This window comes from Cetorhinus maximus, unplaced genomic scaffold (assembly GCF_964194155.1).
Source record: "Cetorhinus maximus unplaced genomic scaffold, sCetMax3.hap1.1 HAP1_SCAFFOLD_826, whole genome shotgun sequence".
NCBI classification, from domain to species: Eukaryota; Metazoa; Chordata; class Chondrichthyes; order Lamniformes; family Cetorhinidae; genus Cetorhinus; species Cetorhinus maximus.
The window spans coordinates 26,705-54,201 of record NW_027596768.1 but is presented as its reverse complement, the minus strand read 5'-3'; the positions used below and the strand labels follow the sequence as shown (position 1 = coordinate 54,201).

At 42.4% G+C, this 27,497-nt stretch overlaps 1 protein-coding gene across 3 annotated transcripts in view; it reads left to right on the top strand.

Moving 5' to 3' along the window:
- ccar1 (cell division cycle and apoptosis regulator 1) overlaps nucleotides 1-27,162 on the top strand; it is a 131,999-nt gene extending 104,837 nt beyond the window's left edge. For 2 of the 3 annotated variants that reach the window (XM_078536017.1, XM_078536016.1), the window contains exons 18-25: nucleotides 9,639-9,884; nucleotides 10,590-10,728; nucleotides 13,320-13,408; nucleotides 16,947-17,087; nucleotides 19,044-19,164; nucleotides 22,217-22,402; nucleotides 25,066-25,277; nucleotides 26,808-27,162. In XM_078536017.1, coding sequence (XP_078392143.1) covers nucleotides 9,639-9,884; nucleotides 10,590-10,728; nucleotides 13,320-13,408; nucleotides 16,947-17,087; nucleotides 19,044-19,164; nucleotides 22,217-22,402; nucleotides 25,066-25,277; nucleotides 26,808-26,864 — 1,191 coding nt within the window. In that variant the 3' untranslated portion in view covers nucleotides 26,865-27,162. The remainder of the gene's footprint in view (nucleotides 1-9,638; nucleotides 9,885-10,589; nucleotides 10,729-13,319; nucleotides 13,409-16,946; nucleotides 17,088-19,043; nucleotides 19,165-22,216; nucleotides 22,403-25,065; nucleotides 25,278-26,807) is intronic. The other variant, XM_078536018.1, reaches the window with a different exon arrangement.
- The last annotated feature ends 335 nt before the right edge of the window (nucleotides 27,163-27,497 follow it).

The following is a 27,497-nucleotide window of genomic DNA, read 5'->3' as shown; positions in this document are numbered from 1 at the left end:
GTGGACTAGTTTTGGAGAGTCAGGAAGTGAGTTACCCGCCGCTGAATTTCAGCCACTGACCTCTTGCAACCGCAGCATTTGTGTGGCTGGTCCAGTTTCTGGTCAATGGAGAATCCGCGGGGTGTTGATGGTGGGACATTCAGTGATGGTAATGCTGTTGAATGTTAACAGGGGGTGATTAGACTCTCTCTTGTTAGAGATGGTCATTACCTAGCACTTGTGTAGCGTGAATGTTACTTAGCATTTGTCAGCCCAAGCCTGAATGTTCAGGCCTTTCTGCATACAGAAAGGGACTGCTTCAGTATTTAAGGAGGTGTGAATGGTACTGAACACAGCGAATATCCCCACTTCTGACTTTATGATGGAGGGAAAGTCACTGATGAAGCAGCACAAGATGGCTGGACCTAGGACACTACCCTGAGGAACTCCTGCAGCAAATGGGCTGAAATGATAGGCCTCCAAAACTGCAACCATCTTCCTTTGTGCTAGGTATGACCCCCATTGACTTCAATTTTACTAGTGCTCTTGGATACCATGTTCAGTCAAATACTGCCTAGATGTTAAGGCAATCTCACACTCTCACCTCTGGAATTCAGCTCTTTTTTCCATGTTTGGACTAAGGCTGTAATGAGGTCTGGAGTCAAATGACCCTTGCAGAACCCAAACTGAACCTAAAATTGGTGAGCAGGTTGATGCTTGTTTGTGCCGCCTAATAGCACTACTGACAACACCTGGCATCTCTTTGGCGATGATCGCAAGTAGACTGATTGGGCGGTAATTGGCTGCATTGGATTTGTCCTGTTTTTTATGGACAGACATACCTGGGCGATTTCCCAGTTAGTCAAGCAGATGGCAGTGGTGTAACTCTAGTGAAACTACTCTCTCAAGGCGAGGCTGGTTCTGGAGCACAAATCTTCAGCACAGCAGCCATGATGTTGCTGGGGCCCATAGCCTTTGTTGTACCCGCTGCAGTCAAATCATTTTTGATATCATTTGGAGCAAATGGCTAAAGACTGGCCTCTGTGTGGTACTGCGAACCTCAGGAGAAGGCTCAAGTGGATCATTCACTCAGCATTTGTGGCTAAAGATGCTTGCAAGTACTTCATGGACTCATGCTGGGCTCCCCCATCATTGAGGATGGGGATGTTTGTGGAGCCCAGTCCTCAAGTTAGTTGTTTAGTTGTCCGTCACCATTCATGATTAGGGCTGCAGAGCTTTGATCTGATCCATTGGTTGTGGGATATCTTAGCTTTGTCTGTTGAAAGCTACTGTCACTGTTTAGAATGTATGTAGTCCTGTACTGCAGCTTCAGCAAGTTAAAATAACTCTGCAGCTCCTGGCATTCTCTCCTCCACTCCTCCTCATCGAACCAGAGTTGATGGTAATTTAAGAGTGGGGAATATGCCAGGCCATGAGGTTACATATTGTGCTTGAATGCAATTCTACTGCTGATAGCCCACAATGCCTCCTGGAGGCCCAATTTTGAGTTGCTTGATCTGTTCTTAATCAGTGGTAATGCCATACCATACAATGTGGGGACGAAGACAGGACCACATGCAGTGGTCACTCCTACCAACACTGTCATGGACAGATGCATCTGTGACAGGCAGATTGAGGACAAGGTCAAGTAGGTTTTTCCCTCCTGTTGATTATCTCACCACCTGCCACAGATCCAGTCTAGCAGCTGTGTCCTTCAGGACTCTGCCAGCTCAGTAGTGATGCTACCATGCCACTCTTGGTGATGGACATTGAAGTCCCACTCCCAGAGTACATTCTGTCCCCTTGCTACCCTGAGTCCTACTTCCAAGTGATGCTCAACATGGAGGAGTACTGATTATTCAGCCGAGGAAAGATGGGAGGTGTTAACAGCAGGAGTTTTCTGTGCCAGTGTTCGATCTGATACCATGAGACTTCTTGCAGTCTGGAGTCAATGTTGAGGACGACCAGGGCCATTCCCTCAGGAGTGTATACACTGTGTCACCACCTCTGGTAAGACTGTCCTGCTGGTGGGACAGGACATACCCAGGGATGGTGATGGTGGTATCTGGGACATTATCTGTAAGGTATGATTCCCTGAGGATGACAATATCAGGCTGTTGCTTGACTAGTCTGTGAGACAGCTCTCCCAATTTTATCACTAGCCCCCAGTCAGGAGGACTTTGTAGGGTAAACTAGGCTGGGTGTGCCATTGTTGACCTGCCTTGGACGAAGCTGAGTCATTGTCCAGTTTTATTTTTATTCTTATTTGTGGCAGTTTGGTACAACCTAGTGGTTTGCTAGGCATTTTATTTATTTTTTATTTGTTCATGATATGTGGGCGTAGCTGGCTAGGCCAGCATTTATTACCATTGAGAAGATGGTGGTGAGCTGCCTCCTTGAACCGCTGCAGTCCATGTGGTGTAGTACACCCACAGTGCTGTTAGGAAGGGAGTTTCAGGGTTTTGACCCAGCGACAGTAAAGGAATGGCGATATATTTCCAAGTCAGGATGGTGAGTGGCTTGGACGGGAACTTGCTGGTGATGGTGTTCCCATATATCTGCTGCCCTTGTCTTGGAAGGTGCTGTTAAAGGAGCCTTGGTGAGTTCCTACGGTGTATCCCGTAGCTAGTACACACTGCTGCTACCGTGCGCCACTGGTGGAGGGAGAAAATGTTTGTGGATGGGGTGCCAATCAAGCGGGCTGCTTTGTCCTGGATGGTGTTGAGCTTCTAGAGTGTTGTTGGAGGTGCAATCATCCAGGCAAGTGGGGAATATTCCATCGCACTCCTGACTTGTGCCTTGTAGATGGTGGACAGACTTTGGGGAGTCAGGAGGTGAGTTACTCTCTGCAGAATTCCCTGCCTTTGACATGCTCTTGTAGCCACAGTATTTATATGGCTAGCCCAGTTCAGTTTCTGGTCAGTGATAACCCCAGGATGTTGAGAGTGGGGAATTCAGCAATGGTAATGCCATTGAATCTCAAGGGGAGATGGTGAGACTCTGTCTTGTTGGAGATGCTCATTGCCTGGTACTTGTGTGGCACGAATGTTTCTTGCCACTTGTCAGCCCAAGCCTGGATATTGTCCAGGTCTTGCTGCATTTGGACATGGACTGCTTCAGTACCTGAGGAGTCGCGAATGGTGCTGAACATTGTGCAATCATCAGTGAACATCCCCACTTCTGACTTTGTGATGGAAGGAAGGCCATTGATGAAGCAGCTGCTGATGGTTGGGCCTCAGACACTACCCTGAGGAACTCCTGCAGTGATGTCCTGGGACTGAGATGACTGACCTCCAACAACCACAACTATCTTCCTTTGTGCTAGGTAGGACTCCAACCAGTGGAGAGTTTCCCCCCGATTCCCATTGACTTCAGTTTTGCTTGGGCTCCTTGATGCCACACTGTCAAATGCTGCCCTGATGTCAAGGGCAGTCATTCTCACCCCATCTCTTGAGCTCAGCTCTTTTGTCCATGTTTGAACCAAGGTTGTAATAAGGTGAGGAGCTGAGTGACCCTGGCGGATCCCAAACTGGGCGTCAGTGAGCAGGTTATTGCTAAACAAGTGCCACTTGGACACACCTTTGATGGCCCCTTCCATCACTTGCTGATGATCAAGAGTAGACTGATGGGACCGATACGCCGGGTTGGATTTGTCCTGCCTTTTATGGACAGGACATACCTGGGCAATTTTCTACATAGCCGGATAGATGCCTAGTGTTGTAACTGTACTGGAACAGCTTGGCTAGGAGCGTGGCAAGTTCTGGAGCACAAGTCTTCAGTACTATTGCTGGAATATTGTCAGACTATTGCTGGAATATTGTCAGGGCCCATAGCCTTTGCAGTATCCAGTGCCTTCAGCCGTTTCTTGATATCACGTGGAGTGAGTCGAATTGGCTGAAGACTGGCATCCGTGATGCTGGGCACATCCGGAGGAGGCCGAGATGGATCATCCACTCGACACTTCTGGCTGAAGATTGTAGCAAATGCTTAAGCCTTTTCATTTGCACTGATGTGCTGGGCTCCCCCGTCATCGAGGCTGGGGATGTTTGTGGAGCCTCCTCCTCCAGTGAGTTGTTTAATTGTCCACCACCATTTGTGACTGGATATGCAGGACTGCAGAGCTTAGATCTGATCTATTGGTTGTGGACTCGCTTAGCTCTGTCTACCACATGCTGCTTCCACTGCTTGGCACGCAAGTAGTCCTGTGCTGTAGCTGCACCAAGTGGACACCTCATTTTTAGGTATGCCTGGTGGTGCTCCTGGCATGCCCTCCTATACTCTTCATTGACCAGGGTTGATTCCCCTGGCATGATGGTAATGGTAGAGTGGGGGATATGCCAGGCCATGAGGTTACAGATTGTGTTCGAGTATAATTCTGCTGCTGCTGATGGCCCATAGTGCCTCATGGATGCCCAGTCTTGAGTTGCTAGATCTGTTCAAAATCTATCCCATTTAGCACGGTACAGTGCCACACAATACAGTAGAGGGTATCCTCAATGTGAAGATGGGACTTTGTCTCCATAAGGACTGTGTGGTGATCACTCCTACTGATACTGCCATGGACAGATGCATCTGCAGTAGGCATATTGGTGAGGATGAGGTCAAGTGTGTTTTTCCCTCGTGTTGGTTCCCTCACCACCTGCTGCACACTCAGTCTAGCAGCTATGTCCTTTAGGCCTCGGCCAGCTTGGTCAGTAATGGTACTACCGAGCCACTCTTGGTAATGGACATTGAAATTCCCCACCCAGAATATATTCTGTGCTCTTACCACTTGGAGGGAGCACTGAGGGTGGCGTTCAACATGGAGGAGCACTGATTCATCAACTGATGGGGGCGGTACTTGGTAATCAGGAGGAGATTTCTTTGCCCATGTTTGACCTGATGCCATGCGACTTCATGGGGTCTAGAGTCAATGTTGACGCCTCCCAGGGCAACTCCCTCCTGACTGTATACCACTGTGCCGCCATTTCTGAGATGGCGATGGTGGTATCTGAGATATTATCTGTCAGGTATGATTCTGTGAAGGTGACTATGTCAGGATGTTGTTTGGCTAGTATGTGAGACAGCTCTCCCAATTTTGGCACTAGCCCGCAAGTATTAGCAGGAGGACTTGGCAGGGTGAACAGGGCTGAGTTTGCCAGATGGTCCATCTGGTTTCATTGGTTTTAGACCTCATATAATTGAGTGGCTTGCTGGACCATTTCAGAGGGCATTTAAGAGTTGACCACATTACTGCAGGTCTGGAGTCACATGTAAGCCAGACCAGGTAAGGACGGCAGATTTCTTTCCCTGAAGGACATTAGTAAACTTAGATGGGTTTTTACAACAATCAACAATGGTTTCGTGGTCACCATTACTGAGACTAGCTTTTAATTCCACCAGCTGCCTTGTGAGATTTGAACCTCTGTCCCCAGAGTATTAGCCTGGGCATCTGGATTATGAGTCCAGTTACATTACCACTATGCCACTGCCTCCTTCAGGGAACAGTTAAGGGGCAACCACATTGAGAACATGAATAGGTGCAGGAGGAAGCCACTTGACCCCTCAAGCCTATTCCGCCATTCAATAATATGATAGTTGAGGGTCTGTATGTTAGCATGGATAGAGGATTGGCTAACTAATAGAAGACAGAGAGTTGGGTTAAGGGGGGCATTTTCAGGATGGCAACCTGTAACTAGTGGAGTGCCACAGGGTTCAGTGCTTGGGGTCTCAAATATTTACAATATATATTAATGACTTGGATGAGGGAAGTGAATGTACTATCGCCAAGTTTGCGGATGACACAAAAATAAGTGGGAAGGCATATCTTGAGGATGACACAAGGAGTCCACAGAGGGATATAGAGAGGTTAAGTGAGTGGGCAAAAAACTTGGCAGATGGAATGTAATGTGGGAAAATGTGAGATTAGCACTTTGGCAGGAAAAGTAGAGGAGCTGAATATTATTTAAATGGCGAAAGACTGCAGAAAGCTGCAGCACAGAGGAATTTGGGGGCATGAATCACAAAAAGCTAGCATCTAAGTTCAGCAGGTAATAGGGAAGGCAAATGGAATGTTAGCCTTTATTTCAAAGGGAGTGGAGTATAAAAATAGGGAAATCTTGCTAAAACTATAGAAGGCACTCGTTAGACCACACCTAGAATACTGTGAACAGTTGTGGTCCCCTTAGCTAAGCAAAGATATACTGGCATTGGAGGCAGTCCAGAGAAGGTTCACTAGGTTGATCCCGGGTATGGAAGGGTTTTCTTATGAGGAGAGGTTGAGTAGGCTGGGCCTGTACTCATTGGAGTTTAGAAGAATGAGAGGCGACCTTATTGAAACATAGAAGATTCTAGGGGGACTTGGCAGGGTAGATACTGAGAGGTTGTTACCCCCTGTGGGAGAGTCTAGGACCAGAGGGCATAATCTCAGAGTAAGGGGTCACTCATTTAAAACAGAGATGAGGAGGAATTTCTTCTCTGAGGGTAGTAAAATCTGTGGAATTCTTTACTGCAGAGGGTTGAATAAGCTGGGTCATTCAAGGCTGAGATAGAGAGATTTTTAATCAGTAAGGGAATCAAGGGTTATAGAGAAAAGGCAGGGAGGTGGAGTTGAGGATTATCAGATCAGCCATGAGCTGACTGAATGGCGGTGCGGACTCGATGGGCCAAATGGCCTACTTCTGCTCCTATGCCTTATGATCTTGTGGTCTGATCTGATTATGGCCTTAACTCCATTTTCGTGCCTGCCCCAAATAACCCTTGACTCACTTGAGGATCAAAAATCTGTCTAACTCGGCTTTGGATATATTCAATGACCCAGCTGCTCGGTTGGGTGGAGAATTCCCAAGGCTAATAACCCTCTGAGAGCGGAAATTTCATTTTACCTTTGTCACAAATGGGAGACCCCATGTTTTGAAACTATGCGCCTAGTTCTACATATCCCCACAAGGGGACACAACCTCTCAGCACCTACCCTGTCAAGCCCCCTCAGAATCTTTTATGTTTCAATAAGATCATCTCTCATTCTTCTAAATTCCAATGCGTATCGGCCCAACCTGCTCAACCTTTCTTCAAAAGGCATCCCTGAAACAAACCTAATGAACCATTCTGAACTACCTCCAATGCAAATATATCCCTCCTTAAGTAAAGAGACCAAAACTATACAATATTCTAGATTACTCACCAATGTCTTGTACAGTTGTAGCAAGACTTGCCTATTTTTGTACTGCATCCCCTTTGCAATAAGGCCAACATTCCATTTGCCTCCTAATTACTTGATGTATCTGCATGCTAACTTTTTGTGACTCGTACAAGGACACCCAGATCCCTCTGTACTGCAGTATTCTGCAGTCCCTCTCCAAGTAAATAATGTTCTGCTTTTTTACTCTTCCTGCCAAAGTGGAAAACTTCACATTATACCCCGCCTGCAAATTTTTGCCCACTCACTTAACCCATCTACATTGTTGAGTATTGCTGAAAAAAAAGAGACATTTTTTGTTGAAGCTTTTCGTCTTGCACTCATCAGGACAATTCGCAAGAAAATGCTGATGTCTCGGGAAACAATATACTTGTACTTAATGAGAAATCAGTGCTGATTGGTTGGCAAGTAGACTCTGATTAGTAGAGGTATTGCCATGGAGAATGCTCCAGTTGTTGGTGACTGGCAGTTAACTTCCAAGCATTGTTTGAAATTTAAATCAGGATGCTTGACTCCGATTGGTCAAGACATTGCCCTGGGAATGAACCAGCTGTCACTTATTTGTTTCGTTGAAACAGACGCAACATGTTCTTTCTGTCTTAAAGGACCAGGGCCCTATGTATTAATGTATGTAGCTTCCAGTACACGTAAATGCGCCACACTGTGAGCCCAATTGATAATAAATTCATTGTCAGCATAATTTTTAGGACACTGAGGATTATTTAGCAAAAGTTGTCCAATCGCGGAATCACATCTAATGTTGGACACTGTATTTTGAGTTTTGCAAGCAAGGGCTGGTTGGGTACGATCTGTACCCTGCCCATTACAAACAGCGGCCTGGACATACTGTTTGATGTGATCCGCCAGCCTTTGGGACATAGAGCCTACATACCTAGCATCACACTGGCACTGAAATTCATACACCACATTACTCGGGTGTGATAGGCCGAGTGTCTTTTTGGCTTGATGGCAGCATCGTTGTAGTGACGAATATCACTCGTTGCTACTGCATAGTAGCAGCGTGAAACAGCCAGCTTCACCTCTTGCTCAAATTTTTGACACTGGCATTTTCTTACAAATTGTCCTGATGAGTGCAAGACGAAAAGTTTTGACAAAATATGTCTCTTTTTTTCAGCAATACTCAAGTCCTGTGCTTCCAAATGCCTATCTACATACCTTTGCATACTATCTTTTTCCTCCTCAACTTGCTTTCATTACCTATCTTTGGTCAGCAAATTTGGCTGCAATACAGTCAGTCCCTTTACAGAATTGTTACAGTGCCAGGAGGCGGCCATTTGGCCCATTGTGTCTGCACCAAAGGGAAGTGAGCAGTTCCCTTAGTACCTTTCTCATGCCTTCTCCCTGTAACCCTGCATATTCATCCTTTTCATATAAGTCCAATTTGTTTTTGAATGCTTCATCCAAGTCATTGACTTGGATCATGAGCATTGGAGGCCGCAGCACTGATCGCTCTGGCACCCTAGTTACAGTTTGCCAACCCAAAAGTGACACATTTGCCCCGACCCAGCTTCCAGTTAGCCAGTTCTCTATCCATGATTCTGCTTGATTATAGTCTGATTTTCTAAATATCCTGCTACTACTAATAATATATTCCAGCATTTTCCCAATGACAGACGTTAGGATAACCGGCCTATAGTTTCCTGCTTTTAGTTCATCCCTTTCTTTTGCCCCTTGATTTTTTACTATTGAGATGCTTTTCGTCTTTTATCGTGAAAGCAGATACAAAAGACTTGTTTGAAATCTTTGCTGTTTCCTTGTTTCCCATTTTTAATTTGCTGTCTGATCCTCTAAGGGACAACGTTTAGCTACTCTCTTCCCTTTTATGTAGCTGTAGAAGCTCTTATTGTCTGTTTTTATATTTCTTGCTGGTTTACACTTCTATTCTAATTTCCCCTTTTATTTTTTATTCACCCTTTGCTGTTTCCTTAAAAAAAATTCCCAATCTTCTGGTCTATCACTAATCTTGGCAGTTTTGTACACCTTTTCTCTTTTTTAGTTATCCCCGCATGGTGCATCCTTCGCTTGGAGTTTTGCTTTAATTCTCAATGGAATATAATATCATGGGGTCTGTCCTCACAGGATTTCCTTCCATGTAGGAATATCCTGTAAGACATTCAAGAAACAGATGGAGCTTTATGACAGTCTGGTTGTTTTATGATTGCCATTACTCGCTTTTTATTCCAGATTTATTTAATTAACTGAATTTATAAATGCTGTAATGACATTTGAGCTCCTCTTCATCAGCCTAGGCCTCTGGATTACTGGTCTAGTAACAAAACCACTATGATACCATACCCACATACGTGGCTGTTCCAGCAGGAGTATCTGAATAATCAGTCTTCGGAACTCGGATTAATTCCATTCCTTGCACTGGAAGGACACGGAAGCCAATTATAGTGCTCTTGCTGTGATTCCTGATGTCAATGTAATGAATTTCTTCCTGGCACTGTTTTACTTGTAGGTCTCCCTGTTTGCTGAACTCTTCAATGAAATGTTACAGAGGGACTTTGGTTATCGGATATATAAAGCACTGGTCACTCTCCCAGATAAAGACGATAAAAAAGAAAAGGACAAGAAAGACCGTAAAGAAGAGAAAAAAGAAAGAGAGAAAAAAGAAGAAAAAGATGAAGAGAGTAATGAGCCAAAAACCAAAAGGAGAAAATCAGGAGATGAAAGAGATAAAAAAGAAGAAAGGGATGGACGAAAGGTACTGTGTTTTATAGGCTCTGTGTTGAAAACATAATCAGTTGAATGAGTACCTTTGTGTTTCTGTTAAACAAGGTATGAATTCAGTTACTTAAGAATTATAGTACTATTTATACCACCAGGACTTGTGTACAGTGATGGTATTACCTAGTGTGGAAGGGTAGATTGAGGATTTGATCAGGCTTGGCGGTGGCCAAAAAAAACTTATCAATACTCAGTATCTAACCTCGCCTGAAGAATGAGCATACATGTCAAAAACGTGACTCAAGCCTATGTTGCCGAGACACCAGTGGGCTGCCCCTGTTCCTGTAGGTGGCATTTCCATTCTCACCAGACTAATCCCATCTGCCTATATTCCCCTTCCATCAGCAATCATCTAGCTCCTGCTTGACTTGTGTAATTGATTGACGGGGCAGTCCACATTCTGATAACTGGGTTGCGATAATTATCATTTTATCTGCCCATTTGTCTATCTGGTGTTGTGTGCTCTCATAGTTTCTCATTCTCAATGTTCTCAGCAGTAGGTTTGGTTTGTGTTCACCTTGACTGTTCCTTTTATCATCTAACCTGTGTTCTTTGATTGATAGCTGTAACATACATTCTATATACAGGTGATTTATGTTAAATGTGGTTAAGTTCAATAACTGGAAAAGTAATTCACTTAATGGTGTAAAACTAAACAAAGCATTTTAATGAAACCTTGCAGAAAGAAGAAAAAGACAAGGATGAGAAAAGTTTAAGAAAAAGGGATGACTCTAAGGAGGATGAGGAAATGGAAGATGGCACAAACCAGGACGATTATGATCCTTTGGATGTAGAAGATGCTGAGGATGAAGATGAAGAAGGTAAAAGTTTTAGGAATGCTGGTGGATCTGTTGGTATTACACGTGGCTTTAGAAGCTGAAGGATGAGGAGGTGGGGAATCAGACAGGGATCCTGCTCCTGATGGACTGCTCCATTACCTGTGCAGTGCACGTGAGGACAGGGTTGAGCTCAGTTGTGATATATTTGGTTCTATAATGTTAGTAAATACAATAGTAGTGCACAGTGTGATGAGATTTACCCATCATAAAATGTTGATGTAAGTTTGTAAAATTGTGACATGAGGACTTCCCTTTTTAAATATTGGCAAAAAAGATCTCAAAAATTTGAGAAAACAAGGTTAATACAATTGGTGTGAGGCTATGTAAAATTTTATCTGTGGCTTTACACAAAAAGTCAGAAAATATGCTAGTCTGCTGTGTAAAGTCTGATGTGTGACGGGAATATCACACGATATACAAATCTATGTAGCATATTTCCTGTTTCACTTCTGTTACTCACTTTTGGCAAACTCTGACATACCTTCATTCGTTTAAAATCAGTCATTGTGGCAACTGATGAAAACAAAGTAGACCAATCAAATTGCTTTATCCTTCAAATGTATATTGCAGTCATTTTATTCTCAAACTCAAATATCCTGCACTCAATGTCTCAAAATAGAGATCTAAAAATTATTTTTTACACGAATGTAGCAAACTTTGCAGATAAATTACTTTCCTTATATTTTTGGGACTCAGCCTATCTGACTACAATACCTCCCTCTCTGCACGTATCAATGTGGCTAATCCCTGGCTTCCAAACCCCTCCCTCATTGCATACAATCATACCGCATTTTTCCCATGTATTTTTTTTATTCATTCGTGGGCTTTGCTGGCTAGGCCAGCATTTATTGCCCATCCCTAGTTGCCCTTGAGAAGGTGGTGGTGAGCTACCTTCTTGAACCGCTGCAGCCCATGTGGTGTAGGTACACCCACAGTGCTGTTAGGAAGAGAGTTCCAGGATTTTGACCCGGCGACAGTGAAGGAACGGAGATATATTTCCAAATTATGGTGAGTGGCTTGGAGGGGATCTTCCAGGTGGTGGTGTTCCCGTGTGTCTGCTGTCCTTGTCCTTCTAGACGGTCGTGGTCGTGGGTTTGGAAGGTGCTGGTGAAGAACCCTTGGTGAATTGCTGCAGTGCATCTTACAGATGGTAGACACTTCTGCCACTGTGTGTTGGTGGTGGAGGGAGTGAATGTTTGTGGATGTGGTGCCAATCAAGCAGACTGCTTTGTCCTGGATGGTGTCAAGCTTCTTGAGTGTTGTTAGAGCTGCACTCATCCAGGCAAGTAGGGAGCATTCCATCTCACTCCTGACTTGTGCCTTGTAGATGGTGGGCAGGCTTTGGGGAGTCAGGAGGTGAGTTACTCGCCGCATAATTCCCAGCCTCAGACCTGCTCTTGTAGCCACAGCATTTATCTGTCTAGTCCAGTTCAGTTTCTGGTCAATGGTAACCCCTTAGGAAAGTTTTAAAGTGGGGGCTTCAGTAATGGTAATGGTGTTGAACATCAAGGGGCGATGATTGGATTCTCTCTTGTTGGAGATGGTCATTACCTTACACTTGTGTGGCACGAATGTTACTTGCCACTTGTCAGCCCAAGCCTGAATATTGTCCAGGTCTTGCTGCATTTGGACATGGACTGCTTCAGTATCTGAGGAGTCGCAAATGGTGCTGAACATTGTGCAATCATCAGCGAACATCCCCATTTCTAACCTTATGATAGAGGGAAGGCCATTGATGAAGCAGCTGAAGATGGTTGGGCTGAGGATACTACCCTGAGGAACTCCTGCAGAGATGTCCTGGGACTGAGATGATTGACCTCCACCAACCACAACCATCTTCCTTTCTGCTAGGTATGACTCCAACCAGCATTGCCCCAATGCCCCCCCCGCCACCGATTTCCATGGACTTCAGTGATGCATCACTTAAAAATTCCATTATTTGACGTCACATTGCACACACTCAACCACCAGTACTTCTAGTCTGCCATTGGTTTCTGCATCGATATTTTGTGGATATTACTTCAATCCTCTAAAGCCTCATCTTACCCTGTTTCTGAAAGCACCTTTCACCTGTTAGCCCTACAGCTCTGGCCTTCTATGCATCCCTGCTGCCGTCTTCACGGTCACCTGGGCTCTCCTCTCTGGACCCCCCAGCCCCAACCGTGTCTTGATTCCTCATTGCCTTTAAGGCTTCTTAAAACCCATCCTATCAACCAAGGTTTTTGTCAACCCTCCTTACATTTCACCCTAGCTCATAATTTTTCCTTTTTTGTTCACTCTGTGAAGCTCCTAGGGACATTTTTCTATATAAAATGTAACGTGTTGTTGCTTCTGAACTGCAAACAAAAACTTACAACTAATCTTCATATTTCCTTGAGTAAAGAACAGCTCATCTCTGTTTGATTATCATGTTAGCCTGCCTGCCTATAGTGACAGGGAGACCTTAAACATAGCTCCACCTTGACAGCTGAATAATGCATCATCCATTAAATGATATTACACTCTTGTCAATATAATCTAATTTACTATGGACAAGTTCATTTGAGATATTTTATTTGATTTGTTCTCAACAGATAGAGATGAGGAAGAGAATGACAGAGATCGAAAGGATGACAGAGGGGAAGGAACAAGGAGATCTAGAGAAAACACTTCTAAAGAGAAGGTGCATACTCAGTTTGTAACTGCTGTCAGCAGATTTTTGATGAAATGGGATGTTGCATGCATGTTAATTTTTCTACACTTGGACTAAGAAAAACATCCCCCACTCCCACCCAGGGCTATCACAAAATTTGACCATTCAAACTTGGCTTGTGTCTCGAGAAAGTATTTTGAACTCCTAATAGTAAGGTTTTGATGGGTGCATTTGTGCCACTGGTGGTCATGGTGATAGGAGAACCAACGGTGAATTGACAACTTTTGCCGATGAATTGAGAGTATTACACAAAACTTATACTGGTTTCAGTGTGTGTTACGGACAGGGATGAGAGAGAACTGAAACACCTGTTCCCTTCCTTTCCCTTACTGCCTGTGATCAGTGTGTTTTTGAAAAAGAGGATGTGTGTATTTCTTAACCCCTGAGTGTGAGGACAATTTAAGTAACCAGCAGCAAGCTTTACATGGGTTTAAATAAATAAAGAGAATTATTTATTCACGCATTCACACAAAAAATCTTAATGCTTTGTCACTCACCCACTCTCTTACATAAGTGTGTGCACACACATGCATTCTCTCAAATAAAATACAGTGAAAGAAAGTCGTGTACTTTTCCAAGTTCTAAACAAAAGGATAGTTCATAATTCAGTTGTTTGCTAATCTCGGAAAACACACACGCCTAACGAAGTCGCGGATTTTCACTTGTGTAGTTTGATGAATTCAATTGTTGAAGTCTGAGAGTTGTTGCAGGATTTTCTCGAAGAGATAGACTTTCTGCAGATCACAGAGTTAGCTACCTGTAGTCTTGTTAACAGGTGGTCGGTTAGCTATATTGGTGGACTCGAAAAGGAACAGGCTTGGGGACCTTACAGAATCATAGTGTCCAGTTCTTAAGGCGTAGGTGTTGCTGTCTTTGCTGCTGCTGCTGTTTCTGCAGTTGTTCAGTTGTCATGCAGACAGCACTTAAAGATTGAAATAGGCAGACCAATATTGCTGCCTTACTATGCAGTTTCTCACAGTTCCCCTTTCCAAATATAGTGCTGGGCTTGGGTTATTAAGCCACAACCTGTGCTTTCATTTGCAGACATGAATCCTGGGGGTTTGCAGCATTCACTGTCTTGTTTTCAGAACGACCCATTCAAGTCAGGAAATATCTTTCTGGATGGTTTCAGGAGCTGGATAGTGACACCTCCAGTCTGGGATATGTCCTTTGCTCATTTTGAGATAATGTGGCAGTTTTTGAATCCACAGACAGGTGACTCCCTGGTGGCCATCTTGTGCAGCCTATCATTGTCCGTTTTGAAAAGAAAAGTCAGTGCTAGAAAATTCAACACTGAGTACAGTTTATGTTTTAAAATTTATGAACGTGACATGCCTTTACTGGGCATTACAGTGTGATTGTCCCAGTTGTGTGCTATTACCAGCACACTGAACAGTCTTAGTGAAAATACAGGCTAAGGGTTTGTTATGGCCAGAATCAGGAGAGAACTGAAACCCTTGTATCATTTCCCTTACTACCCATAATCAGTGTGGTTTTACAAAGGAAGGTGTGTGTGTGTGTGTGTCCTAGCCCCTTTGAATGTATAGTCAGTTTGAATAACGGAAGCAAGCTTTCGTGGGTTTAAATAAAGAGGATTATTTATTCACACATTTACCCCGAAAATTTAAACGCTATGTCAATCACTCAGCAATCTCTCACGTGCACACACACAAACATGCCTGAGAGAAAAAAAAATCAAGTTAGAATAGTGTACTTTTACAAGTTTTAAACAAAAGATTAGCTCACAGTTCTCGTGTTTGGTTCGTTGGAGGAGAACAATCGTTGTGGACCCTGTAAAGAAAGTAGCCATCTCCAGTCTTGAATTCAAGTTTAGATGAAGTCAAAAAGCTGGTGTCAGAAATTAGGATTATTGCAGCATTCCCTCAAAGAGATGAATGTTTAGATCCCAAAGTGGCTGTGGTTTTCATATCAGGATGTCCAATTTCTCTATAGGTGAACTTGGACTTAGGAATCAGGCTGGGAGGCATTTAAGATTTTACAGCCTCCTATTCTTAGAGGCAAGGATGGTGCTGTCTTTTAGTGCTACTGTTCTGCAGCTTGAGGTTCTCCTCCGACTGTGCAGGTCATTCTAGGTCTTCAGATAATAAACTCGTTATCCCAGGCTGGTTTTGGTCACATGACCAGTACTAGTATTGTCCACCCAGAATGTTTCGAAGTCTGAAGCCATTACTCACAACAGGAGATAGATGGTGGCCTTTTGCATTGCCTTGTGGGGAACTGACCTCTTCAGCTCCGTTTTGTTGAAGTGTAAGCTTGGAGACGTGGAGTCTGGCAGTCCATTGATTCTGAGTTTGGAATAAACTACAAACAATGGCAGGTATGACTTCCACTGAGGGTTACCGTCTGGACATGTCCATTCAAGCGGGAGGCCCCACCCAGTTATTCAATCAGGAACTTGCTGGAGGTTTGAGGCAGAAATTGCCAAAAGTCACCTGACCCTGGCAACCATCTTAAGCAGTCTTGTCAGTGACCTTTTTTTTTAAATGAAAAACTATTCTGAGCAATTATATATGAACACAGTCCATGTTTGAAGTTATTAATAGGACATGCCTTCACTGGGTATGACAGGTGGGCAAAGATCTGGCAAATGGAGTATAATGTGGGCAAATGTGAAATCGTTCATTTTGCCAGGAAGAATAAAAAGAAGCATATTATCTAAATGGTGAGAGATCGCAGAGCTCTGAGATTCAGAGGGATCTGGGTGTCCAAGTGCACGAGTCACAAAGGTTAGTATGCAGGTACAGCAAGTAATTAGGAAAGCTAATAGAATGTTATCATTTATTGTGAGGGGAATGTATACAAAAGTAGGAAGGTTATGTTTCAGTTGTACAGGGCATTGGTGAGACCACATCTGGAGTATTGTGTTGAGTACTGGTCTCCTTATTTAAAGAAAGATATTAATACATTAGAAGCAGTTCAGAGCACTAGACTAATAGCAGGTATGGGTGGGTTGTCTTATGAGGAAAGGTTTGATAGGTTAGGCTTGTATCCACTGGAATTTGGAAGAGTAAGAGGCGACTTAATTGAAACCTTTAAGATCCTGAGGGGTCTTGACAGGGTGGATGTGGATAGGATGTTTCCTCTTGTGGGAGAATCTAGAATTAGGAGTCACTTTTTAAAAATAAAGGATTGCCCATTTAAGACAGAGATGAGGAGAAGTTTTTTCTCTGAGGATTGAGAGTCTTTGGAACTCTCTTCCTCAAAAGGCAATGGAAACAGAGTCTTTGAATATTTTTAAGGCAGAGCTAGATAGATTCTTGATTAAGAAAGGGATGAAACTACCGGGAGTAAGGCAGGAATGTGGGGTTGAGGTTACATTCAGATCAGCCATGATCTTATTGAACGGCGGAGCAGGCTCAAGGGGCCGAGTGGCCCACTCCTGCTCCTAATTCGTATATTGGTATGTAGGACAAAAATCATCACATTTTCCAGGCTAAAATCACTGATCACCTATAAAATCTGACTGCACTTGTCTTTACTCTTTAAGGAAAAGAAACAGCTATTCACACACAACAAGGATCTTCTTCTCGCCTTTGTTTATTTTGATCAAAGTTACTGTGGTTTTCTGCTTGAGAAAGATCTTGAAGAAATCATCTACACTCTCGGACTCCATCTTTCACGTGCACAGGTACAATACCTCTTCTGTTTATTATACACAATTGAGTTTACAGTATTGTTACGATCCAGTTAGGGACTATTAACATTTAAAAAGAAATTGGAACACCTTGTTTTAACCAATAGAATTACATCACAAGATTTTACTTTTTTTTAAACAGAACAAACTTTATTGTATGTAAAAGATTTAAACAAAAGAAGCGCCATTAATGTAACAATGTGGTTTATGACTCCCAATGTTATATGCTGCGGTTTACTTCTTATTTCCCCCAAGAATTCTCTAAGTTACATCAATCTTAAAGTTATTTAATTCTGTCGGAAGTATTAGCAGGAAGTATAAGTGTGCTACAATCCTCTGGAGAATTCTCTTCAGCTCCAACTATTCTCAGAGATAAAACTTTCATTTACCATCTTTTGACTGCCTTAGTCACTTGTTCTGGTTACTTTTCAATACTTCCAAGCTAATTCAGCTGATTATTTTACTTTACAATAAGACTCTTTGAGGCTCATTGTAGTTTCTCCCACTAGCTTCAAACTAGGCAATCTTCAAACTTCTGTTCTCTCACAAGATTCAAACTGAGATTAAGCCTCACCCACCTTCCATGCAGTCATTGATGAAGTTAGTATTTTACTCTGCTTACAGTACAGGTCTATCTATCATTTAATTTGGCTATCTGCTCTCAGTGAGCTGCAAACTGCGTCAAGTCCAACTTTCTCTCCCAACATACAGTCAGATAAATTAAAACCAGAGAACCTTCTTAAGCTCCACGCACCTCAATGATGACATAGCCTGCTAGGGGCTGTCCTCAAACTGACCTTTAAATTAACTATCCCTCATTTACAATTTCTTCTTTGATCTGATGAAGTAAATGGGTTTAGCAACCTTTCAGGGCTCACTGAATGCTTTTAAACTAATTTAGCTCCAAGCTGTAAAACAAAAACATCTCTTTAAGCTGCACTTGTTTGCAAGCGCTGCAGACATTGAGTTTCCAGCTCTCCAGCAGGATAAGCCCAACTGCTGTTTGATAGCTCTATCTCTTCTAGTCGGACTGTATTAAACAAACATGGGTCACCTTTAAAACCGCCGTTTCTTTAGGTGTCCTGGCAATCTTTAAAGCCCAGCATTTTAATTACCTTGCCATTTGTAGCCATTAACCTCTTAAGACAACATGGCCCCAACATTTTAAGTATAATAAGCTCCAAGCTTGCTTTCATGGCATTTATCCTATTTTCTGCAGTTAAACTTTTAATTCTTAAAATTGCAAGTTATATTCTAAAAGACATGAACTGTGAACTAGATATTTGCAACAGTATCACAGTCTGGGATATGTCCAAATGATGTAGCACTTTGCAGCCACTAACACAGTCCACAGTAAAGTAAAATGAAACTGAGTCATGAATAAACTGTACGCAAATTCAGAGCCAAACAGTCTGGCAGAACCCAAATCCCAAATAGCTCCCTGGGAAAAATTTGTTGAAATATTTACAGTCACAAATTATTGTACCTCTGGACTAGGGAAAGAAAAAAATTGGGGCTCCTATTTCTGCTGTCCAATAACTGGTTCTGATCAGTAATTTTACACTCCCTCGATGTCTCCATTGGTGAAGTCGATATCTAGCTCAGTCTTAAAAACTGGGAGATTCCCACCTTGTCCAAGTCTTTCCTGGGTTAGCTGATCACAGCTGGGGCAATGTTTGGTTCCTGTCCTTGAGCTGGAGAGGGCAAATTCAACCACTCCTAATTGCGGTGCAGTGATTTGTGCTGTGCTGATATAGCATGATGCCTCCCATAGCTGAATTGCCTGAGTACATTTCCTATCTAGCTTCATATCTGACCAATAGTAACACAGGAGGTAGTGACGAGCTGCCAGTGGAACAACTCAGCAAGAATCAAGACCTTCAAAAGTAGGGAAGGGAATAATTAGCAGTTTTCCTGTAGTAATCACGTGTTTTTTATTTTTATTTGCAGGTTAAGAAGTTAATCAGTAAAGTGGTGCTGCGAGACTCTTGCCTGTACAGGAAGCTAACCGATGGCTCAAAAGATGAAGCAAAAGTGCCAGAGAGTGAGGTGGAATCTGATAATTTGTTGGGTAATGCACCTTCTCTAACTGTTCCAGGCTCTAACAGTCGTGGAACTCTTTCAAAAGTCTAATCTTCTCAAGATATTTTTCCTTATGCTCTAAATAAGAGCCAGTTCCTACAGACAAGCTATAAACTGAAGCTTGATTTCGTGCCTGTAGTAATGTGGGAATTGTGTTCCCTGGATGAACGGGTCTGATTTATTGTTTCTGAGCTTGTAGCTAGGATTTCCAGTACATGCCCACGCTACATCAGATAGCTAATAACATTCATACCAGACAACTTCTGTAACAGATGAGAGGACTCAACAGTTCACTCCTGAATGGAGTTATTCACAGAAATTAGCACTAGCTGCCAGTTTATTAGTCACTACAGTTTGAAAGATTAAAACCATCAGTTGAATACCTTTAAATTTGCATTCTTTGCAACTTTGAAAAATCAAATAGATCAACACTTCTCAAAAAGAGTAGCTGCCAGTACCTTTATGGTTTCAGTCTTTCTTGGAATTTCTTTGGTATCATGCCCACTGAGTTGCATTTTACCTCTTGACCTGTTACCATTAGTTCAAAACCATGAAGTTATCCAATTCTTATGTCCATAAAACCAGTCTCCCTGAATCAATCAGAGAGTTAGGACTTTGAACAATCAACTTCATAATGTATACATTAAGGCATGTTGGGTGTCTGGCAAGTGCTAGCTATATTGAAGCTAACACAATCAAAAAATATTGTGGCTTAGTAACCCAGAGGTACATGCTAATTGTATGTAACACTTGGTTCTGCTCAGTTTTGTGTTTTCAGAGACATGTTATCAGTACTGTTGGCTGATATACTTCATGCAGATCCAAAGCATTGAAGTCATATATTTGCAGAAACGGTTTAGGGATTGGTCTCTTTGCTCTTTGAAAGCTCTTGTTTTTAAACTAAGAGGTACAGGATAAAGACAGCCCATAAGCTACCTCCAGAATGACTCAATTTTTGCTACATTGCTTACTTCCTTCACTCTTTCCTTCTACAGTCTACAGGCTTTTAAACCCCAAGAAAGGTAACAGCTAATAACTCCTTTGTTTTTCTTCGATGTCTTGCACTATGGGTATTGAGCTTCAATCTTAGTTTCCAAGTTGAAGTACAATAATAAATTTCCGAGATAAAAACAAAAAACTACTGCGGATGCTGGAAATCCAAAACAAAAACAGAATTACCTGGAAAAACTCAGCAGGTCTGGCAGCATCGGCGGAGAAGAAAAGAGTTGATGTTTCGAATCCTCATGACCCTTCAACAGAACTGTTCTGTTCTGTTCTGTTGAAGGGCCATGAGGACTCGAAACGTCAACTCTTTTCTTCTCCGCCGATGCTGCCAGACCTGCTGAGTTTTTCCAGGTAATTCTGTTTTTGTAATAAATTTCAGCCTGGAATTCACCAATATTGTTTGTTTAGTGTGATTTTAAAACTTCATTTAGAGCAAATTTAAATTAACAAAAGCCACTACATATATATATATATATATACTTTTACCTGGGTGGGAATATTGGAGAACATGGTCTGTCTCTCTTGTCCCAGTCATTCTTATGCTACTCTTTCTTTCTCTCCAGTTTGTTTCTGCTTCCTTTTGTCTAATAGCTTTTTCTGTTTCTGTCTTGTGATTGTGTCTATCTTCTGATTGTCTGCTTTTCTTCCATGCTCTTGGGTAGGCAGTATAGGAGACAGTGGTGGAGAAGGGAGGTGCTGAGTGCTATGGGTCACAGAGTGAGGAGCAAATATAGGGCAGAGATCAGAAAGAACTCCTTGAAGTAGATAAAAACAGAATTACCTGGAAAAACTCAGCAGGTCTGGCAGCATCGGCGGAGAAGAAATCAGTTAACGTTTCGAGCCTTCATGAAGGCTCGAAACGTTAACTGATTTCTTCTCTGCCGATGCTGCCAGACCTGCTGAGTTTTTCCAGGTAATTCTGTTTTTGTTTTGGATTTCCAGCATCCGCAGTAGCTTTTAGCTTTTTGTTTTTATCCTTGAAGTAGATGATTGTTGGGATGGTGGTCTAGACGCAATGGTTTTTATCCCAGCCGATCCTTGGTGTATTATCTGACTGACTGTACTGGGCAAGCTAGTATGTGTGTGAGGTTGAACAATATTAGAATGGTCCACAACATCAAGAAGAGGAGTGAGGGGGATTTTAGTGTCTGCATCATTACACTCATTAGTATTTAGCCAGCCAAATTACTTGGTCATACCCTTCAGGGTGAAGGATTCCAGGTGAATCTGAGGAGATATTTCAGAGTTGTGAGCACCCAATGTTACCCCAGGAATCACAGGATCTGTAGCAGCCTTTGTGCTTCTGCCCCCAGTGGAAGAAGGCAGAACGCATCCACTTGTCGAGTTTAAAATATAAAATGAAAATATTTTGCAGTGTGGGCAAGAATAGCAAGCAAGTTTGACACAGTAATCTGTACTAGAAAAATAGGTGAGGAAGTGGGCCAGAGTAGGTTCTGTTTCTAGTAGTTGCCCTGAGCTGGAGAAATTCATTTTGTTTCTAATTTCCACACCTCCATGCACATGAATCATCTCTGATTCTTCCCTTCCTCTACTTTTCTACCTTCATTCTGGGGATAGACTGTCCACTAATATACTCTATGAGCCCACAACTACCTCCAAATACTTCTTCCCACCTTGCTTTCTCTAAGAACATATCCCTTCTCCCAATTTCCCTGTCTCCCTCACATCTGTTCTGACAATGACCAGGAGTAAAGCTCCCTCAACTTTCTCCAATTAAACACTCCAAGGACATGTGCAACACAGGTTAGAGACAAAGTAAAGCTCATTCTACACTACCCCAAAAACACTCCCAGGGCAGCACAGCATGGGTTTAGATACCGAGTAAAGTCCCCTCTACACTGTCCTCATCAAACACTCCCTGGACAGGTACATCACTGGTTTAGATACTGAGTAAAACTCTCTCTACACTGTCCAAGTTCATTTTCCATAAAAGTAGTGATTTTTGTTCCATTGTTATTGGCTAAATTTGAACCCAGGTCCCAGAGATGACATGCTTCTTTATGCATTTATTGTAGGAAACAAACTCTTGTTGCCTAGTTTAACAGTGAAACCAGAATCCAGCGACGGGGCAGAAAGCAGCAATCTAATCGTTTATAATGGAGCGATGGTGGACGTGGGGAGTTTGCTGCAAAAATTACAAAAAAGTGAAAAGACTCGGGCGGAAATGGAGTTGAAAGTACAGGCACTGGAGGGCAAGATGGGTAAGAAAATGGGTGTGTGTGATTGTGGGTATACATGAATAGCAAACAAGCAATGCTGCTACAGAGAAAGGTGGGAACATGATTTGTTAAGATAGTTGATTGTGTATGTGATCAGCCTAAAGATGCACAATTTCTTCACCCTGCAGGTGAGCTCCATCAGCTCCCTGTGACCCCAATTTTCTTCCCTTGTAAAGATGCTGACTCTTGGGGTACAGTTCCTTGAGGTTTCCATCATGTTACCCAAGTGGACATCATTTAAACATTATAGACAGTGAGTGCCAGTAGGCAGTTAATTGTAGAGGACACAATTCCATCTCATCTTCATTCAGTGTCCACACAAGACAGCAGTCAGGATCCCTGATTAATTTTGATATCTTTCCAATGTGAGCTAGTATAAATTTTATATACAGCTGATTTCCCCCACCTCAGTCTCATTGGATTGCATTACCCAGCAAAGTGCTTACGGTGAATCGAACTGATGGACCTTTCTGGAAATTTGTTTGGATCAGTACTTAGCCAAGTCATGTGCAAAGCTTGGACCTACCTGGCTTGTGTCAAACCCAAACCAAATGGGAATTGAACCTAAGAAATTCAATAGTAAAGAAATTGTATAAATACTTGAAAAGGAAAAATTTGTGGGGGTTTGCAGGGAAAAGAGCAGGAGAGTGAACTATAGCTCTCCCAAAGACTGGGCATATGCACGGATGGGCCAAATGAACATCTTCTGTGCTGCATGATTCTATGAACAAAAAACAATATTCTAACTATCCCACATACCATTTAATACACAAAAAAACTTAAAATTAGGTGATAATCATTTAATTTTATAAATCCTTTTTTCTTCACAGAAAGCTGCCTCTCTGGGACTTGCATCTTGAGTTTTGCTTCAGTCCGAGCTTTGGGAGCTGGGGAATTTCAGCCATTGTAGTCTAGTTATGAGAGAGAATTAGATGCAATATGGGAACTCCATTTACCTGCATGTATAACTACATCTATACCGTGCTTTCATGCTGTGGTAATATCAGTCACAAGCAAGCATCAAAAGAACATACAAATCTAATAACCCAATTCTTCCTGTTTATTAAAAATCCTAGCAAGCATGTTGTTTAAAATAAGCCTTTGTGTTGGTGAGGAGGTTAATATCTATACTGGTGCTGAAGATGTGATGTTTATGAAGTGCTTTAATGATCAGCTCAGAATTGATAAATGGCCAACTGGCTATTGGAGATGTCCAGAAGGAGGCGTGCGTAGTGGTATTGTCGCTGGACTGGTAATGCTCCAGGGACTCGGGTTTGAATCCTGCCAAGGCAGATGGTGGAATTGAATTCAATAAAAATCGGCAATGAGAGAAGTCTAATGATGAAACCATTGTCAATTGTTGTAAAAACCCATCTGGTTCACTAATGCCCTTTCGGGAAGGAAATCTGCTGTCCTTACCTGGTCTGTCCTACATGTGACTCCTGACCCACACCAGCAATGTACTCTTAAATGCACTCTGAACAAGGGTTATTAGGGATGGACAATAAAATGCTGGCCTAGCCAGCCACACCCATGCCCAATGAGCGAATAAAAAAAATTGCTATGACAACTGTATGAGGCTAATCTCTCGTAGGATAGATAGAAAAGCAAAGAAATTATTTTAAATGTTTATGGAACTGTGAACAGTTCTGTTATGTTATGAAAAGGATATAAAAGCACTGGTGAAACCACAAAACAGGTTTACCAGAATGATACCAGAACTGAAGTGACCTTTCAGGAAAGACTGAACAGGCTGTGGCTCTTTTCTCCAGCAGCAAAATGACTGAGGGGTGATAGAGGGCATGTCGACATAGAGAGGATGTTTCCACTTGTGGGCAAGACTTGGACGAGGGGCCATGACAAACTTGTCACTCATAAATCCAATAGTTAATTAAGGGGAAATTTCTTTACCCAGAGTTAGAATGTGGAACTCACTACCACATGGAGCAGGAGATGCTTTTAAGGGGAAGTTAGATAAACATACGAAGGAGAAAAGAATAGAAGGCAGCTCACCACCACCTTCTCACAGGCAACTAGGGATGGGCAACAAATACTGGTCCAGCCAGCGAAGCCCACATCCTGCGAATGAATAAAGAAAAATTAAGAGAAAAGGGACGAGGCTCATGTGGAGTATAAACACCAACGTAGACTAGTTGGGCCAAATGGTCTGTTAATGTGCTGTAAATAATGTGTAACTATGTAAACAGTTTCAGAAAGATACAAATCTACTGCAGAGAGGTAGGGGAGAAAAAGATACTTCATATAATGTAATTAAGTGTGGAAGAAAGAAATTGGGGAGGGAATAATAAACAAGCTGTTGAAGTCCTTAAATGTGCTAATCCATCATAGGAGGTGGAAGGAAAAAAAAACAAATAACTGAGAATAAGGGGCTTAGAGAGAGGAAAAATCCATCTTTCTTGCAACTTAAACAACTTACATAAAGTGCTAATGATATATAATTTCTGGACGCTTCATTACGGCGTGTTAACGTTTTTACCTTGTCAGTCATTTGATGTGCAGTTGTTTACAGTGATATGCAAGCTAGGATTGTGTACAAACTGTCTGGATAGCACTTGGATCCTAGACTATCAGTGAGTAAATCCGAGGGAAAATCTACCAGTTCACCTTATTTTTGCTTTATGTAGAAGACCGAACAAAGCAGATATCCAACCTGGAGACTATGAGCAAAAGTCTGTCATTGGAGCTAAAAGAAAGTAAGAAAACCCTGACACGTGCTGAGGAGAACTTGAAGGTTTATGAGGAGGCGAAGCTACGCTTGGAACAACAGCTAACTAATACCAGCAAGAAACTATCATCAGTTATGGAGGAAATTCACAATGTCCTTAAACAGGTAAAGGTAAATATTTCACCAACTCTTCCTCCCTCTTCTTCACAAGGCACTGTCACATTTTAGAGTAGAAAAGAACAAACTTGCATTCATACAGGACCTTTCATGCCTTCAGGATGTCTCAAAGTGTTTCATCAAGTACTTTTGAAGTGTAGTTGCAATTGGGTAAATTGGCAGCCAATTTGTACACCACAAACTCCCACAAACAACACAGAAAGGGAACAGGCTGGCGCCCCTTTCTCAAGCGAAGAGAAGACTCGGGTGACCTGATGGAAAGTTTGTAAAATCACAAAAGTGACTGGGTAGATGTAGAAATGATGTTTCCATTTGTGGGTAAGACCAGAAAATAAAGACCTTTACATTTAAGGTGGTCAGTACAAAATCCAGTAGAGAGCTCAGGGAAACTGTTTTTATCCAGACAGTGATTAGAATGTGGAACTATCATCAAGAATGGTTCAGCCGAATGGGATCAATGCATTGAAGAAGAACCAAGTTAAGCACACGGGAAGAAAGAGAGAGAAGGATACATTGATAGGGTGGGCGGAACATCCTCTGGAGCATTAATGCTGTCATAGACCTGTTAGGCCACATGGCATGCATCTTTGCTGTACATGTTATGTGGTGAGATAAACGTGTTTTGTGATGTTGAGTGATGAATGTTAGTCAAGAAACTGGGAGAACCTCTCTGCTCCTTGAGAAATGCCTTAATTTCTTGTATGCACTGCTGCATTGGCAGTGTGGCTCTCCCTAGGTTCTGCCCTTCCAAAAGTGCAACCTTCCCCCCTCCTCGGTCAGCTTGGTTTAGTCGCACTGTTGAGGGAATCAGAGCTTATAGATTCATGCTCCACTCGGAGACTTGACTATGTATATGGGCTGGCCAGGCAGTGCAGTACTGAAGGAATGCTGTGTTGTCTTTAAGATGAGATATTAAAGTAAGGAATCATTTGCTTGTTTCAGCAATTCATATGGATGTAGAGAATCCAAAGGCACCATTCAGAGAAAAGTACACAAGTCTTCCTTATGTCCTGCATCTCACAGTGTTCACACAGATACAGGCACTTTCATGTGGATGCAGATGTACATGTGGATTCAGGCAGACACACACATGCATAGATGCATGTAGACACATGTGAACACAGACGTGGACACTTTTTAAATTCGTTCATGGATGTGGGCATCGCTGGCTTGGCCAGCATTTATTGCCCATCCCTAATTTCCCTTGAGAACATGCACATAAGGGGTGTGGACACAGGCAAGGTCACGCACAAATCCAGCAGGAGTCACATGGAGGAGCTGTGGCTGATATTTCGGGCACTGAGTCCTGTTGTATTGTTAGGGCCTGACTGAGCTCATCAAACTTAAGTGCAGATCACACTGGGAACATTGGCTCTGCACACCTCAGTGCTTCAGTCACAATCATGGCAGGAGCAACTAACCTCTGTACTTTCACTTCTCCTCATGTTTCATCCATGTGACCTTTCATGTTTGGTTTAATTTGTCATTGATTTATTATATTCCTTTAACTTTGATTTAAAACAGGGTGAAATCTCATGTGAAGACCAGGGGAAGTCCAGGGAAAATGGAACGCCTGCATGATGTGTGATTTGGGACTCCCAGGGTAGTCAACCATATTGTTATATAATTATTTCAGTGAGTTGCAGCTGACCAAAGCACTGCATGTGTCATGGATTTTTGTAGTTTAAGAATGTGTTTGTAGAACAAAAGATGTACAAAGTTCTGAATAACCGTGAACTGTTTAGAACAAAAAAAACAGAAGTGGACTTCCTAGCTGCTTGAAAGATTGGTAGTTATGCAACTGAAGCTACTTTTGCATTGCAAAATGTTTTTAGAGAAACATTAACTTTTTATGTTAATAAAAGTATAAGAAACCATACGTACGAGCTGATTGTTCACATTTTATCTGTCAATCTGACTGGCTGATCTTATCAGTCTCAAACTCTAGACTCCCATTTATATCAAACTGATTCAAAACTGCACAAAATGGGTCCATTATATTAATTATCCCAGTGAGTGATTTTGGAGATTATACTGATGGTGTAAACAGGTTAGATATAGAGTATAGTTCTTCTATACTACCCTATCAAACACTTCTGGAGCAGATACAACCTACATAAAAAATAGGATCTGAAGTAGGCCATTTAGGCCTTCAAGCCTGCTCCACCATTCGACAATTTCATGGCTGTTCTTCTATTTCAATTCCATCTTCGC